Source organism: Polypterus senegalus, chromosome 15 (assembly GCF_016835505.1).
Source record: "Polypterus senegalus isolate Bchr_013 chromosome 15, ASM1683550v1, whole genome shotgun sequence".
NCBI classification, from domain to species: Eukaryota; Metazoa; Chordata; class Cladistia; order Polypteriformes; family Polypteridae; genus Polypterus; species Polypterus senegalus.
Window position 1 is genome coordinate 119,427,220 of NC_053168.1, and position 15,362 is coordinate 119,442,581.

The window sequence follows — 15,362 nt, forward strand, 5'->3', positions numbered from 1 at the left end:
TATAGTTACAAATGGTGCCTCAGCTCTGATAGGTAAAAGAGAGGGGCTTGTAAAACTAATAGACAATACCAAACTCTCATTTGATGAAGTATCATTACATAATACACCAAGAAAATTTGTGCGGAAAAGCTTTAAAAATGGATCATGTTATTCAAATCGTCATCAAGACTGGGAATTTTATAAGGGCCAGGGAATTGAATCATCGTCAGTTCCAGGAATTTCTCAAAAGTTTGGATGCTGACTATGGCGATATTGTTCACTTTTCAGAAGCAAGGTGGCTCAGTCAAGGCCAGTTGTTAAAAAGATTTTATGATATACTTAATGAAATCAAGTCGTTAATGGAATTGAAAGCAAAATCTGTGCCAGAACTTGACAATGACTTGCAGATTTAGCATTTTTGGTAGATTTGACTGCTCATTTAAATGACATAGACACGCGTCTTCAAGGTAATGACCAACCTATCAGTACAATGTTACAAATAAAACTGAAATTATAGCAAGCACAAATAAATGCAAACAATTTCTTGCATTTCAACACGTTGGCCAAACATAATCGTATAAATGGGAAAAAATACGCAGCCTTACTTTTCGATTTAATCTAAGAATTTGAGAAACGATTTCAGGATTTTCGGTAAAATAATCAAAAGTTTTGTATTTTTACGACTCCATTTATAGTCAATATAGATATGTTGGCAGCTAATTTTCAAATGGAATACATAGAGTTGCAATCTGACATTTAACTTAAAGAGAACTTTGATCAGATCTCTTTGTTGGACTTTTATAAATCCTACCTGCCCAGAGACAAATATCCCTTGCTGCACAGTCATGCGTTATTCATGTCATTACTTTTTGGAAGCATGTATATTTGTGAATGACCTTTTTCAAGAATGATGCACACTAAGAGTAAAATTAGAAAAAGGAATATCTGATGAGCACCTCAAGAACTAACTGAGAATTGCAACTACTTCCATTGAACCAGATATTGATGCATAAGTTTCTCAAATTCAATGGCAAATAATACATTAAGTTTATGATTTCTAGTTATCTTTGTATAAATAAAATTTATAATGAAAATTTATACAGTGGAACCTCGGTTTGCGAGCATAATTTGTTCTGGAAGCGTGCTCGCAGTCCAAAGCACTTGTATATCAAAGTGAATTTCCCCATAAGAAATAATGGAAACTCAGATGATTCATTCCACTACCCAAAACTATTCATATAAAAATTATTAATACAAAATATAAAGTAAAAATACATAAAACAAATTAACCTGCACCTTACCTTTAAGATGAATCATGGCTGGGGTGAGTGAGTTTCTAAACTCTTGTGGGATTCCACCCAATGGGACGACACGCGGAAGAGTGTCCCAAAGCAATCGCAGTCTCCCAGCACTGTAGCAGTTCGCCATATAAGCATATCCAAAAAGATCACGGACATGCTATAAGCGCCTGCCGTCGATGGTTGATACAAGGAACATTATAAATATCCCGCTACAATAAATAACTGCTCTGTTGCTGTTTCAAGCTGAATAAAGCTGGTGTTGTTAAAGTACTGAGACTCAGCTTCGTGTTTTGGGGCGCAAGACGGGGACGCGCACACACACACAGTCACAATGCTGTAGTAAACAGTATACGCTCATACGGATGTTGACTATATGAGTGAGGCATGCAGATTCAGACAGAGAATAGGAGACGATTATGAGAGAGAGGAACCATCAGCTCAGTTCTGATCACATGACGCTTAGCAGACAAAGTGTATCCATACTACTCATATTGCAAGACATCGCTCGTTTATCAAGTCAAAATTTATTAAAAAATTTAGCTCGTCTTGCAAAACACTCGTAAACCAAGTTACTCGCAAGCCGAGGTCCACTGTATATGTATTTATACAATTTATAATAAAAATTGTATAAAATAATAATTTAGACATGGACTTTATTCATCAGCTGTCTATAATGTTTGTATTTGAAATGTGGCCCAAAACATTTCTTTTTTTTTTTTCCCCAGTGTGGCCCGAAATATCAAAGGTTGGACATGCCTGGTGTAGGCAGTATAGTCAAACAGTTGTGCTATAAGACAGACGTTTTCAGATTCAGTTTCATCTAGTGTGTCCCTTCAACGGCCTGAGCAATTCACTTAACCTGCCAACACAATTGCAAAAAAAATTTTATGCAATCAAACACTACCATCAAGATGATTCACAAAGTTTTGCATATCTATAATAATAAAAGGCAAAGCCCTCACTGACTGACTCACTCGCTCACTCACTGACTCATCACTAATTCTCCAATTTCCCATGTAGGTAGAAAGCTGAAATTTGGCAGGCTTATTCCTTACAGCTTACTTACAAAAGTTAAGCAGGTTTCATTTCGAAATTCTACACGTAACGGTTATAACGGTCGACAATGTCCGCCATGTTGAACTTCCTTATTTATGGCCCCATCTTCACGAAATTTGGTAGGTGGCTTCCCTGTGCTAACCGAAACCACTGTACTTACTTATTTTGATGGTATGACGCCACTGTCGGCAGCCATATTGAACTTTCCAACGTCACCAATTTTCAAACTTCCCGTGTAGGTAGAAGGCTGACCACATCTTCACGAAATTTGGTAGGTGTATTCCCTGCGCTAACCAAAACCGATATATGTACTTATTTCGGTGGTATGATGCCACTGTCGGCTGCCATATTGAATTTTCCAAACATCACTAATTCTCCAACTTCCCGTGTAGGTAGATGACTGAAATTTGGCAGGCCCATTCCTTACAGCTCACTTACAAAAATTAAGCAGGTTTCATTTTGAAATTCTATGCGTAACGGTCATAACGGTCAACAACGTCCGCCATATTGAACTTTCTTATTCATGGCCCCATCTTCACGAAATTTGGTAGGCGGCTTCCCTGAGCTAACCGAAACCAATGTACGTACTTATTTCGGTGGTATGATGCCACTGTCGGCCGCCATATTGAACTTTTCAACAGTCTTTGTTACTTATGTGCCCATCTTCAAGAAATTTGGTACACGGGTTCCCAATGCTAACTGAATCCTACTTACGTACATATATACGTCCATAGCCTGCAGCACATGGCCAACTGTACGTTGCATCCTTAAGAGTAAGCTCAGCGCACAGCTTGGTCATGTTACAACCGGAGGGCCGAACTGACAACATGGTATACAAAGAGATCCTTAACAAATAATTTATTGGCATATTTTCCGTCAGTTTTAAAAGTTTTAATTTTCTTCTTCGCCGCTGCGAAACGCGGGTATTTTGCTAGTATTCAATAAGATGCACAGGTAAACCTGGAGAAAATCTTTTGCTACTGAACTCTTACATTTTTACATCCAACTTTTATTTTTAATTACATTTTCCTAAATTTTCTCAATTACCGGTAGTTTTTGTTTAAAGTGCCTTTCAAAGTGAAAACAATTATAAATGTGTTGGTTACATGATGGTTCAGTTTCAAGCAAAAAGAAACAGTTAAATGTTTATAGAGACAGTACAATAAAAGAGGTCAGAAAATCAAAAGGTCAAGTATTAAAAGTCAAAATGAAAAATCTCACGTTATTTTCAAGAATGACATTTTTTAAGATATTTTTAAGATGTGACACAAAGGCAGGATGAAGTTAGAACTGAAGAAAGTTAATGGTCACAGAAAGGAACCACAAAGATGAACAAGCATTTGCAGAGACTTGAATGGTAAGGCTTTGCAAATGTAGGAATGTTGGCAGAAGATTTTTAAAGTATATACAAGACAAGTGGCTGAGAAGAAATTGTTGGAACATTACAAAACATTTTAAAATACAGTATATGGGAAGCAAGTATAGTGTAGCAATCCAGGGCTCAATATAGGGTGTTACATTTTTCTCAAGAGTCAGGAAAGTAGCAATGAAATTTTTTGTATGCTGTAGCTTAATATTTAAGTGGGTGAACGTCTGAAGAAATTAAAGTAACAAAACAAAGAAATAATGAAAGTTGTTAAAATACTTATGAGAAGTATACTGAAACTTTGGTGGTCTTTTTTTTGTAGATAACAAAATAAGCTTTGACACAGGCAGGGTTTTAAACTTCAAAATAACTTCACTCAGTGTAAATTGTGGACTTGTAATGGAATAATATTGATCACCCAACATGGTTGGAGAGGTCTTGGGAGTTTTAAGGTTGTGCAGAACAAAAGATGCCACAAGGATCGTACATGGAAATTTAACGTACAGCATAAACAATGTTAACTTAAAGCACACACTTTATGGGTAATTTGTTTAAATATCACACCGCAGAGAGACCAGTGGTACAATTTAATAATCTTTATGCCTTAGGATGTCAATCTTGCTGTTTAACCATTAATCCAGATTGCCAATGCAAGTTAATTTTTAAATATTTAGGAAAACTTGGCACTTTTTTTTGTTACCAACATCATTGTCAAAGGACTTCAGCATAATGAAACATGTTCCTAATTGATCACAATTGTTCCCCTAGTGCTTATCTCTTCACCTCTGCTTTGTGTTAATTAAAAATGTGCTTAATTAGTGCTCTCCTTTTTAAACAGTCTTCTAGCTACTGTTGTTATTTACACTTTCATGATTTAGTGAAAGAATCTTTTTGCCACAGTCTAGTCTCTCTTATTCATTTTTACTGTACTTTGTAATGAACATTTCAGATTTAGTCATTCTGTAATAAATGGAAGAAAAAATAATGTGCCTCAGTGTAAAAATTGCCGTTTTTTAGTTCTTCAAATCATGTGGTGTGCATATGTGTTTTCCAGGAAAGCAGAAGAGCAAAATAAAAAGGTGGTGGTTGCAGGGTGTGTTCCCCAAGCGCAGCCTCGAATGGACTACCTCAAGAATCTTAGCATCATTGGGGTAAGAGCTTTTTTTCCTCCAATTAAAATAAGCATCTGAAAAATAGGCACTTGCATGTCTGTTGATCAGTCTTTATTTTTAGAACACTATTGATAGCTTTTACCCACAATAAGGTTCTCTGCAGAGCACCGAAGAGGATAACATAATAAAAATACAACAGAAGCAGCACAGAAATTATAATTAAAAAGTACTTGAACAATACTGAGAGATAACCAGGAAGATTCTGGTTGTGTACCTAACACATTTTATCAACAACTATCAAAAAGAGCATTAGAAATAGAACTATAATAGAAATGGTTACAACACAGAACTACTGTATGAGGGCCTGTGCAGTATATGGTACATATGATAGACAGAAGGGCAAGCTGTTAACTTTTGGATGTAACTTTCAAAGTTTTGAGTTCATCTTAGTTTATGACTGCATACACAGAGAGAAGTGGTGTTTTGCCTACTTGTAAATGTACCATCTTGCAAATTAGCGGGAAACCTAATAAAGTTGTTGTTTAGTTAAAAGAGCTAAGAACTTGAGTAAGGCAATTAACCTTCAGTTGCTCCTGGGCTGCTATACAATGGCTGACCCTGCACTCTGACCCCAAGGGGTATGCAAAAACCAAGTAATTTCCGTCGGGATTAATAAAGTATAATAAAAAAAAAAAATAAAACGTAAGCCTTGATTGACTGGATAATATCAATGGCTGTCCGGATTAGACTGAAAGTTTTTTTAGGGTCTGAACAAGTGACCTAATTCGTAACCCTTTTTTCTAGTATACTTTGCTAGTGTTTTACCACTAGGTGTATGTAAAATAAGTAGCAGTTGTAACTAGCTACTTTTAAACACAAGTTTCTAAATAGTTTGATTTGAAACCTTGTCTATTATACTTTTCCAAGGCCCCGTCCACACTAATAGGTGTTTATATTTATACGCATACAATTGTCTACCTTTTTGCCTTTTTTTTCCACAGTACTGATTTTTGAACCATGAAAACAAAGACTTCTTTAAAAAAAAATAAAGAAAAGGCTTATACTTCTAAAAACATAGTGTTAATGTTTTGGTGTGGTTGAACATAAAAATGATTATACAAACAAAAGATTCTCTAAATGTGCTCTGATTGGTTCATATTTATTTCTTTGCCCTTCCCTGATTGGATTCTGCTCATTGCATTGGCTAATTCCCTGACTGATCACCCTTAGTGGAACTAAAGCAATTTCTAGCATACAGCAGGCATTGCATTCCAGGGAGTTTATTGTGGTGCTTTCCTGAATTCGTCTGAGTTTTGTTTTGCAGAGTTTGAATGCTGCATACATGTATAAAAAATAAAAAAATTCCATGGCTGGCAGCATTACTGTTGTGGAGACAAGTTCAGAACCCTGTGAAAATCAGATTGTAAGTAACTCAGTTGACAGCCTTTAATCAACATCTATTACTTAAACTTAATCGGTTAAGTAAGGAGGAACCAAAATTAATAATAAGGTGCTTAACAAAGTGGATGAGTGTAGAGTGCAGTTGAGCTCACAAGAACACAGGACAGAGACACGAAAACACAATGCAGTAAAACAAAAATATAGATGCATTTATTTATTTATTTCCTCTACTGAGTTAGTTTTACAAATGTTGTTTGGTTAAAGATGCACTTTGATTGCTGTGGATTGCTTATAGAGGCAGTCATTGTCTTATGACCCTTCGACTTACTGCCGCATCTCACAGGCAAAAGACAGTTTTTGACACTAACTCCGTATGCTTTGACTTATTCATCTTGATCTCAATTTATTACCTGCAGCAGTTTTGACTACGTTCAGTTATATTTGTCTTTCAATTACAGGAAATAAGGCAATTGATCTCAACACAAAAGGTGATCAAGCAGTATAAGGGAGGAAAGAAACCGAATGTGATCACATGTGACTTTTTCTCACTGTTGTGCTCTGGCTTTGAATCCGGTTAACCTCTGAAGCTTCCCTGTTGTGATTCATGATGTGCAGCTAGATATGAACTGCCATGAAAGGGGTACCGCACCATAAAGAACTCCTTTATCTGTTAATGTTTACTATTAACAGGCTGAAGTGGTAAAACAGGAAACATATGAGTGCTCCAACTCTGCTGGTACAATTCCTATTCTCACAGTTACTCCAATGAACACTGGGAGAGGCGAATACTGATGATTTAATGTAACACACACAAATAAATTTGTGAAGCTGTTAAAGGTTTGGCACCCATGCAAGCAACAGTAATAATATAATATATACAGTCATGTGAAAACATTAGGACACCCTTTGAAAGCATGTGGTTTTTTGTAACATTTTTAATAAATGGTTATTTCATCTCCGTTACAACAATACAGAGAGATTAAAGTAATCCAACTAAACAAAGAAAACTGAAGAAAAGTCTTTTCAAGATCTTCTGTAAATGTCATTCTACAAAAATGCCTATTCTAACTGAGGAAAAAGATAGGACACCCTCACATGTATTCCCTCTTAAATTGGCTCAGATCTCACACAGGTATATCACACCAGGTGCACATAATTAGTAGATCGTTACTCTGCATGTTGAATGAGGCTTGCCCTATTTAAACCTCAGACATTTAGTTTGGTGTGCTCCTGACTGTTGAAGTGAGAGTGAGCACCATGGTGAGAACAAAAGAGCTGTCAGAGGACTTCAGAAAAAAGATTGTAGCAGCCTATGAGTCTGGGAAGGGATTTAGAAAGATCTCAAAAGATTTTGAAATCAGCCATTCCACTGTCCGGAAGATAGTCTACAAGTGGAGGGCTTTCAAAACAACTGCCAACATGCCCAGGACTGGTCGCCCCAGCAAGTTCACCCCAAGAGCAGACCGCAAGATGCTAAAAGAGGTCTCCAAAACCCTAAAGTGTCATCTCGAGAACTACAGCAGGCTCTGGCTACTGTTGATGTAGAAGTACATGCCTCTACAATCAGAAAGAGACTGTACAAGTTTAACTTGCATGGGAGGTGTGCAAGGAGGAAACCTTTGCTTTCCAAGAGAAACATCGAGGCCAGACTGACATTTGCCAGAGATAAAGTTGACAAAGACCAGGACTTCTGGAATAATGTTCTTTGGACAGATGAGTCCAAAATTGAATTATTTGGACACAACAGCAGAGGACATGTTTGGCGTAAACCAAACACAGCATTCCAAGAAAAGAACCTCATACCAACTGTGAAGCATGGAGGTGGAAGTGTCATGGTTTGGGGCTGCTTTGCTGCAGCAGGACCTGGTCAGCTCACCATCATAGAATCCACGATGAATTCTACTGTGTATCAGAAGGTGCTTGAAGAACATGTGAGACCATCAGTTAGAAAATTAAAGCTGAAGCGGAACTGGACCATGCAACATGACAATGACCCAAAACATACTAGTAAATCAACCAAAGATTGGCTGAAAAAGAAGAAATGGAGAGTCCTGGAATGGCCAAGTCAAAGTCCAGATTTGAATCCCATTGAGATGCTGTGGGGTGACTTGAAAAGGGCTGTACGTGCAAGAAACCCCTCAAACATCTCACAGCTGAAAAAGTTCTGCATTGAGGAGTGGGGTAAAATTTCCTCAGACCGATGTCGAAGACTGGTAGATGGCTACAAGAACCGTCTCACTGCAGTTATTTCAGCCAAAGGAGGTAACACTCGCTATTAGGGGCAAGGGTGTCCTATCTTTTTCCTCAGTTAGAATAGGCATTTTTGTAGAATGACATTTACAGAAGATCTTGAAAAGACTTTTCTTCAGTTTTCTTTGTTTAGTTGGATTACTTTAATCTCTCTGTATTGTTGAAACGGAGATGAAATAACCATTTATTAAAAATGTTACAAAAAACCACATGCTTTCAACGGGTGTCCTAATGTTTTCACATGACTGTAAGACCGACTACATAATGTCCTAAAAATGACGATTTAAAAAAAAAAAAGAGGATATAAAACGATCAATATGACTTAAGGGACTTACTATACAGTTCTATACATATATCGGACCGTCTTGTGTCTAGATCTGCTTATGACCGGTCTGTCAGAACCGAACGTGGTGGTAAGTAAACGACTACCTGTAAACAATCATCTCATGAATGAGCATAGAGCTAAATACTTTGTTTTGCTTTCTGCCAGTTCTGAAGACTATTACTTTCAACTGTAATCAGGAAAATAGCTTGAACACAGGAGAGTTCTCTGCTGCTACTTAAAGAATTTCTTTTTCTGTGCTGTGATTGTGCTAACAGAGTCCTGCTTGTGCAAATAGGTTTGAAAGCGCATAAAGGTCAAGGGAATCTGATTTTCAAGGGGCTCTGAATTTTTCACCACACATGGTCCATTCAACGAGTTTGCTGTCAATGTGTGCATGTCATATGCCATATGCATTGTCAGGCGTTTCAGTCTGGGCAGAGATCCTTTTGTAAAAGATGAAAATTCCAATGTGGATTAAGATTGTTTTTGTTTAAAAACTCAGTTTTTAAATGAAAACCTGATAGTGTGGACATGGCCTAAGCATTTTATCACTTGAAATCAACCGTATTGGCAAAGAAAATGGGGAATGTGGTACTTACTAGACAAAAACAGGATGATGGCTTTCTCTATACTATAAAGTGCCTAAAAATATTAATTTCCTTAGAATTTTTCACATTTTATTTTTATACAACATTGTATAACAGCAGATTTAATTTGTTTTTTTTGACACTGATTAATAATAAAAGACTATTTTTAATGTCAAATGGAAAACAGATGTCTGCAAAATGGTCTAAATTATTTAATGAAGTATAAAATGCCAAATAACTGATCACATAATTATTCACCTCCTTTAATATTACACACCTAAATCATCACTAGGGCAGCCAAAGGGTATTAGAAGTCACATAATTAGTCAAATGGAGATAACCTGTCTGTAGTCCGCAGATTTTAGTTGTTTTCAGTATAAATGCACCTTATCTGGAAGGTTTGACTTGTAGTGAGTCAGTATTGTGGCCTAACCTGCACAGTAAAGACAAAATAAAATTCTAGGCAGCTGTGTGGTGAGGTTATTAAAAAGCATAAGTCAGGGAATAGACACAAAACATGCAAGTCAGAGCTTTATGGGAGAGTGGCAAACAGAAGAAATGCAGCTAGAGTTTGCCAGAAAGCACATAGGAGACTCTGAAGTCAGATGGAAGAAGGTTTGATGGTCTAATCAGACCAATGTTTTTTGCCATCAGACTCAATGCCATGTTTAATGTAAGTCGAACACTACACTTTATCAAAGAATCTGTCACTTTGAAACATTATGGTGGTGGCTTCAACATGCTGTGGGGTTGCTTCACGGTCACAAGTAAAACGAATGCTGCTAAATGCAAGAAAATCCTGGAAAGAAACTCTTGTGGAGTCTGCAAGAAAACTGCATCTTGGAAGAGGATTCGTTTTCCAGCAAGACAGTGACCCAAAGCTACACAAAACTGTATCATAAACAACAATATTAATGCCCTGGTGATGTGAGATCAGAGTTCAGACCTCAGTTCAACTATGAATTTGTGGCTGGACTAGAAAAAGGAGGATCACTCTTAATTCCCATGCAACCTGAAAGAGTTTCAGCAGTTTTGCAAAGACGAATAGACAAAATTTGCAGTGTCTATATTCTTAGAACTAATAGGAACTTGTCCACATAGACTCACCATTTTGTTCTATATTTCAAATACACTTTACACCACATTTCAGAGATCTGTTTCCACTTTGCTATTAAAGAGTCTTTTTCTGTTGATCAGTATAATTATAAAAAAAAAACCTCTCTGATTGAATGTTGTATAATCATAAAATTTGAAAATTACCAAGGGGCTTTCATCCGGGATTGTTGCATCAAAGAAGATTTTCAACTTGCTGTTGCTGTGGAACACGATGTCCAGCCTATTGGCCTTGATGGTATGGTCTGTGGGAATGAGCTTTTCCCATATGATGACACAGTCTCTGGGGTATGCTCATACCAATTGTCCACTGTGTGAAATTTGGCTGTTGGCATAGTGCCCAGTGCAGGTACATACTGACCTTGTTTTGACATTCAAGATATTGCTTTGGGTACAGTACATGGCAATTGGATGCTATGTGGCTCATGGTCTCTTCAGTTTTACCACACAAGCAGCATGTGCTGGTTACTGCTGTGCTTGTGATATACTGCTGGTGAGGTACTTCTCCGGGTGTTCAAGGCTTGATCTTGAGCAGCTCTGATAAAGCTTTTCGCCCCAAACTATTTATTTATTTGGTCGACATCTTTATTGAAAGTACCTTACAGCATCAGATTTACAATATTATTTACCCTTGCAATACAGGCATGTTAAATGGCTATAGTTTAAAGAGATCTGCCTTACCCAGTATACAACACTCTCTACACATTGTTCCTTTCAGTGTGTCATTGTGGTATGCTAGTTTTGAACTGCAGATGTGCACAATATAACTTCATATCTTAATACTCAACCTTTCCATTTGAAAGCATTTGAAGTTTGTAGTGTGACTGTTTAATAATTTAGAACTGGAGTGTTTACGTTGTATAATGTATATTGAATTACAATGCTGCTGTCTCTGAGCTGTTTTTATTATTTCATACTTTCTTTTTTGAGCTCCTAAAGTGACATTAGGCAAGGGTTTTAATTAATAAAATACAACTTTTTGAATGTTGCTCAGCTATCTTTGAAGAATACCAAAATAATTTAATAAAGACATTTGTCATTTGAATAATAAGAATTATGTTCACTAGAACTGAACAACCATTACTTTGAAATACCTGAATGTGGGTTGGACAGAGTTCATTGTAACAATTTCTGGAAGTAAAATCTTCAAAATGTTTCTTCTTGCCACTCCAGTGATGCTTACATAATAATTTTCCTGCATTACAATGCTTCTGTTTTTGCACAGTATTTTGACTCTGCGTGCCACATTGAAGTTGCCTTTTTTAGGTGGTCTGGCACTTTTTTTTGGTTGGCACCTACTCCACACCTTGTAATTCTAGCACTAGTAAAACATAAATATGGCTAACGGCCAAACTTAGCTGTAAAATGGACAAAGCCATCACATAACATTTTAGTTAGTTAATTCATTGTGTTTCACTGAGGTTAAATGAGTTCTTCATTTTTATGTTTTTGTAACTTACATATGCCCTCAGGCACTTAGAAGAGATCTCATGTTTTAGATGGACAGACAAAGTTGCCTTTTGTGTATGGATTAGTGTTACCGCTTTAGATCAGGGGTTCTCAAACTCAGTCCTGGGGGACCCTCGTGGCTGCAGATTTTTGTTCCAACCAGATTCCTAATCAGTGACAACACCTGATAGCACTGATCTCGTTTAATTAGCTGGTATTATTTATCTTTTATTCTACATTCAGAAAAGCACAGCAGCATGATTTTTACATTTATAAGAAATGCTTAACTCTCTTTTTATTATATTTCACCCTTTCTCTGTGCAGTTTGCTCCCTTCATTGAATCTTGATAATGACAATTAAAAACAGGCAGAGCAGAAACCCAAGCAAACAACACTCAATTGTGAAAGGCTGCAACTACTTTAGAGTCAGCCCCACAAAGTAGTACATAATGGATTAATTAAACAATTAGAGCACCTAGAAATGTAGAATGACAATCAAATTGAAAATACTGTTAAAAAGAAAAAAATACATAACTGCTTAGTACATTTTAATACTTTTTTTTTTTTTTTTTTTAACCAAACGCAGTTTTCTAATTTGTATATTGTTCCCAAAACACAGAATTTGGGAAACAACAGTTCACTTAATTAGTTCAGGAGTCCAATTAAAAACAGAGGCTGGTTGGAACAAAAACCTGCAGCCACAGGGGTCCCCCAGGACCGAATTTGAGAACCCCTGCTTTAGATAATACTTTCTAATTAGTTGCTGAGTGATGATTTTATCCTAAACCATTGTAAAATAAGCATCTACTCAGACCCATTGAAATTAAATGACATATGTTAACAGAATTGCAGTCATTTACTTTGGTAAAATAACTTGCAGCCATTTTGTTTATTTCTTCTAATTCTTCTCTGTACAGTATCTTCTCAATGTACCTTCATGTCTCTTCTGGAAATAAAGAACAAGGACTGATAAAAATTTACACTTATTTAGCCTTTTTGTTAAAAACAGTTTTAAAAATCATAAGATATATTTCTTGTGTTGTTTATATTCGTGGGTTGTGTGACTCACTGAGATAAACACACCAAGTCAGCTGTCAGGATTGAACTGGCAACCACATAGTGTGCAATTAAAAACCATAGCCACAAGGCCACATTGCCACTTAATCATTACTGCTTATTTTAGGCCTCATGCTGTCAATATTGCTGTTTGCTTTAGAGAGTTGTGTATTTTACATTTCTAGCCCTCTGTCTCTTATATATTATTTGGCCCATAATAGTGTAGAATTCCATGGTTTTAGTCTCTGGAATCAATATTCATTTGCCTTTGGCAATGAATACTCTGGAGCTTTCAGTAAATAAGTATTTACTATGGCTGATTATTGGTCAGTTCTCATGCATGCTTAGACACTATTGAAATCCAATCTCAGTGGTATATCTTTTTGGTCAGAATTTGTTTAGTTTTCAGATCTACAGTTGTATCGACATAATGTGCTGAGAGGGGAAAGGAGAAAAGGCTTCTGTGTTGTTAAGTCAGTGATGGCTTTTTTATTTTTTTTAATACATATTAGCAGTGTGTCACCCTATTGCATGTCACTTTTTAAAATAAGGTTTGTAAATATGAAATGGTGGTTATTGCAGTTTTCCATATTTTTAAACTAAATTTATAGTAAACTTTGGCAAATCTGATTAAAAATGGTCGCAGTGTAGAAATGTTCCCCAGGTTTCTGAACATTCTGTATAGTTACTGTTTTTAGTAAATAAACCCATCCTATGCATACATCACAGAACAATTTGGTACATTACATCAATTGGCACTGGCATCTGCTATAGGGTATGTGGCTTGTTCAGGATTACACTGTGAATCCGCAGTGGTATTTGACCATGCAATCTTGTAGTTACCTTCCAAAGCCTACTGTCTAAACTGTGTAGTTTTAAAGGTTTTGAGTTAATTTGTATGTGAACCCCTCTGTGTGTCACTTAATTACTTAATTTGCTAGCTTTACCCTTTTGAAACTACCAAAATTGTATAACTGTACATATTTTGTTATTGTGACTTTTGATGAAAAAATTGCAAAGCAAAAATTACTTATTTAGTCTAGACAAAGAGCTGTAGCAGGACTGTTGACTGGAGATCTCAATGCAGCATATGATATATCGGTGTACATAGTTCTTATCTTTGAATATGAGTGCCTGTTATTGTCACTCAATTTCACAGTATTAACAGCCTTGAAAATACTCAGCTTGTAAGAGGTTTCTGCTTCACTGCTCTTTATCTGAAAGTATTTTTAATGAACTATTTTTATTTCATTTTGCTTAGGAAACTATAATGCTAATTGAATAGCTGACATTAAATGCCAAACAATTTAACATAGAAGACTGTTAAATTTGAAAGGTCTCTTCTTGCATTGACACCAACTGGTGTCCTTTAAAATACAGTAGCAATTCCCAGAGGAAAATCAATATAACTCATGAGCGTGTCGTCTCAGTCTGTGTTATCATAGCCCAGAGCAGCAGAGCCTAATGAGGATTTCTTCCCTTGCTGTGTCTGAGTTGCCAGATACAGTTGCTGCTGAGCTTTATCTCATCTTCAACAGGAACTGTTCCAAAAAAAGGGCAGATGAGGCCTCTCGGTAATGATCATTTTGCCGAAGCTGGAGTTAAAACTCTAAGCCACAGCATGAGCCTGTATGATCCCAGCAGTCCTGTAGATTTGTGAGAAGCACAGGCATTTTGTGTAGCAGGAAAAAGTACAAACCAAGTTGAGCTGAACATTCAGAATAAGGGAACTGCAAATGTAAATGTAATGGATAGTAGAGGCTTCGGAAATTAAAGGAAATATTTTGTGTTTAAGCTTCATCCATTAAAATGTAACTTTATTGTAATTTTATAATCACAATTATTTCATTTGCTTAAATTATTTTAAATATTTGGAAAGGTATGTTTACTTTTTAGGGTAAATAATATATTATGCTAAAATCTGTTTTTATGTTACCCTTTGTCCATTTGTCCTTCTGCCAAACAGCTTTATCAGCTTTACTCTTGTAGGGTCATTATCCTAATGATAGGAACAAACCCTAGACGGAGATAATCTTTTTTTAGGTGCTAATTTTCACCAGCATCCGCCTTGGTTGTGCCAGAGGTTAAAGTCTGATGGGGCCAAGAGAACAACATCTGTAGAGATGCAATCCTTATGTCGTCAGACTGGATATCCTCAAAGTCTTAAAGGTCTTGTTCATAAGCATGAATAGTACACAAGACACACCCTTAGCAAGAGTCAGTCACCAGCATTGAATGGTCTCAATGTAATACCAAGGTTATCAACAAAATCTTCCTCTGCAGATGCATGGTCCAAATGACAATGAGCATTGCCTGTAGAACTCCATACTGTTGTAGCACCTACTGTAAGATACCAGCACTTCATTC

General features: G+C 36.5%; 1 protein-coding gene across 1 annotated transcript in view; it reads left to right on the top strand.

Annotated features, from left to right (window-relative positions):
- The window catches only part of cdkal1 (CDK5 regulatory subunit associated protein 1-like 1), an 821,501-nt gene that overhangs the window by 170,753 nt on the left and 635,386 nt on the right, over positions 1–15,362 (top strand). Inside the window, exon 5 of the mRNA XM_039736195.1 lies at positions 4,757–4,853. Coding sequence (XP_039592129.1) covers positions 4,757–4,853 — 97 coding nt within the window. The remainder of the gene's footprint in view (positions 1–4,756; positions 4,854–15,362) is intronic.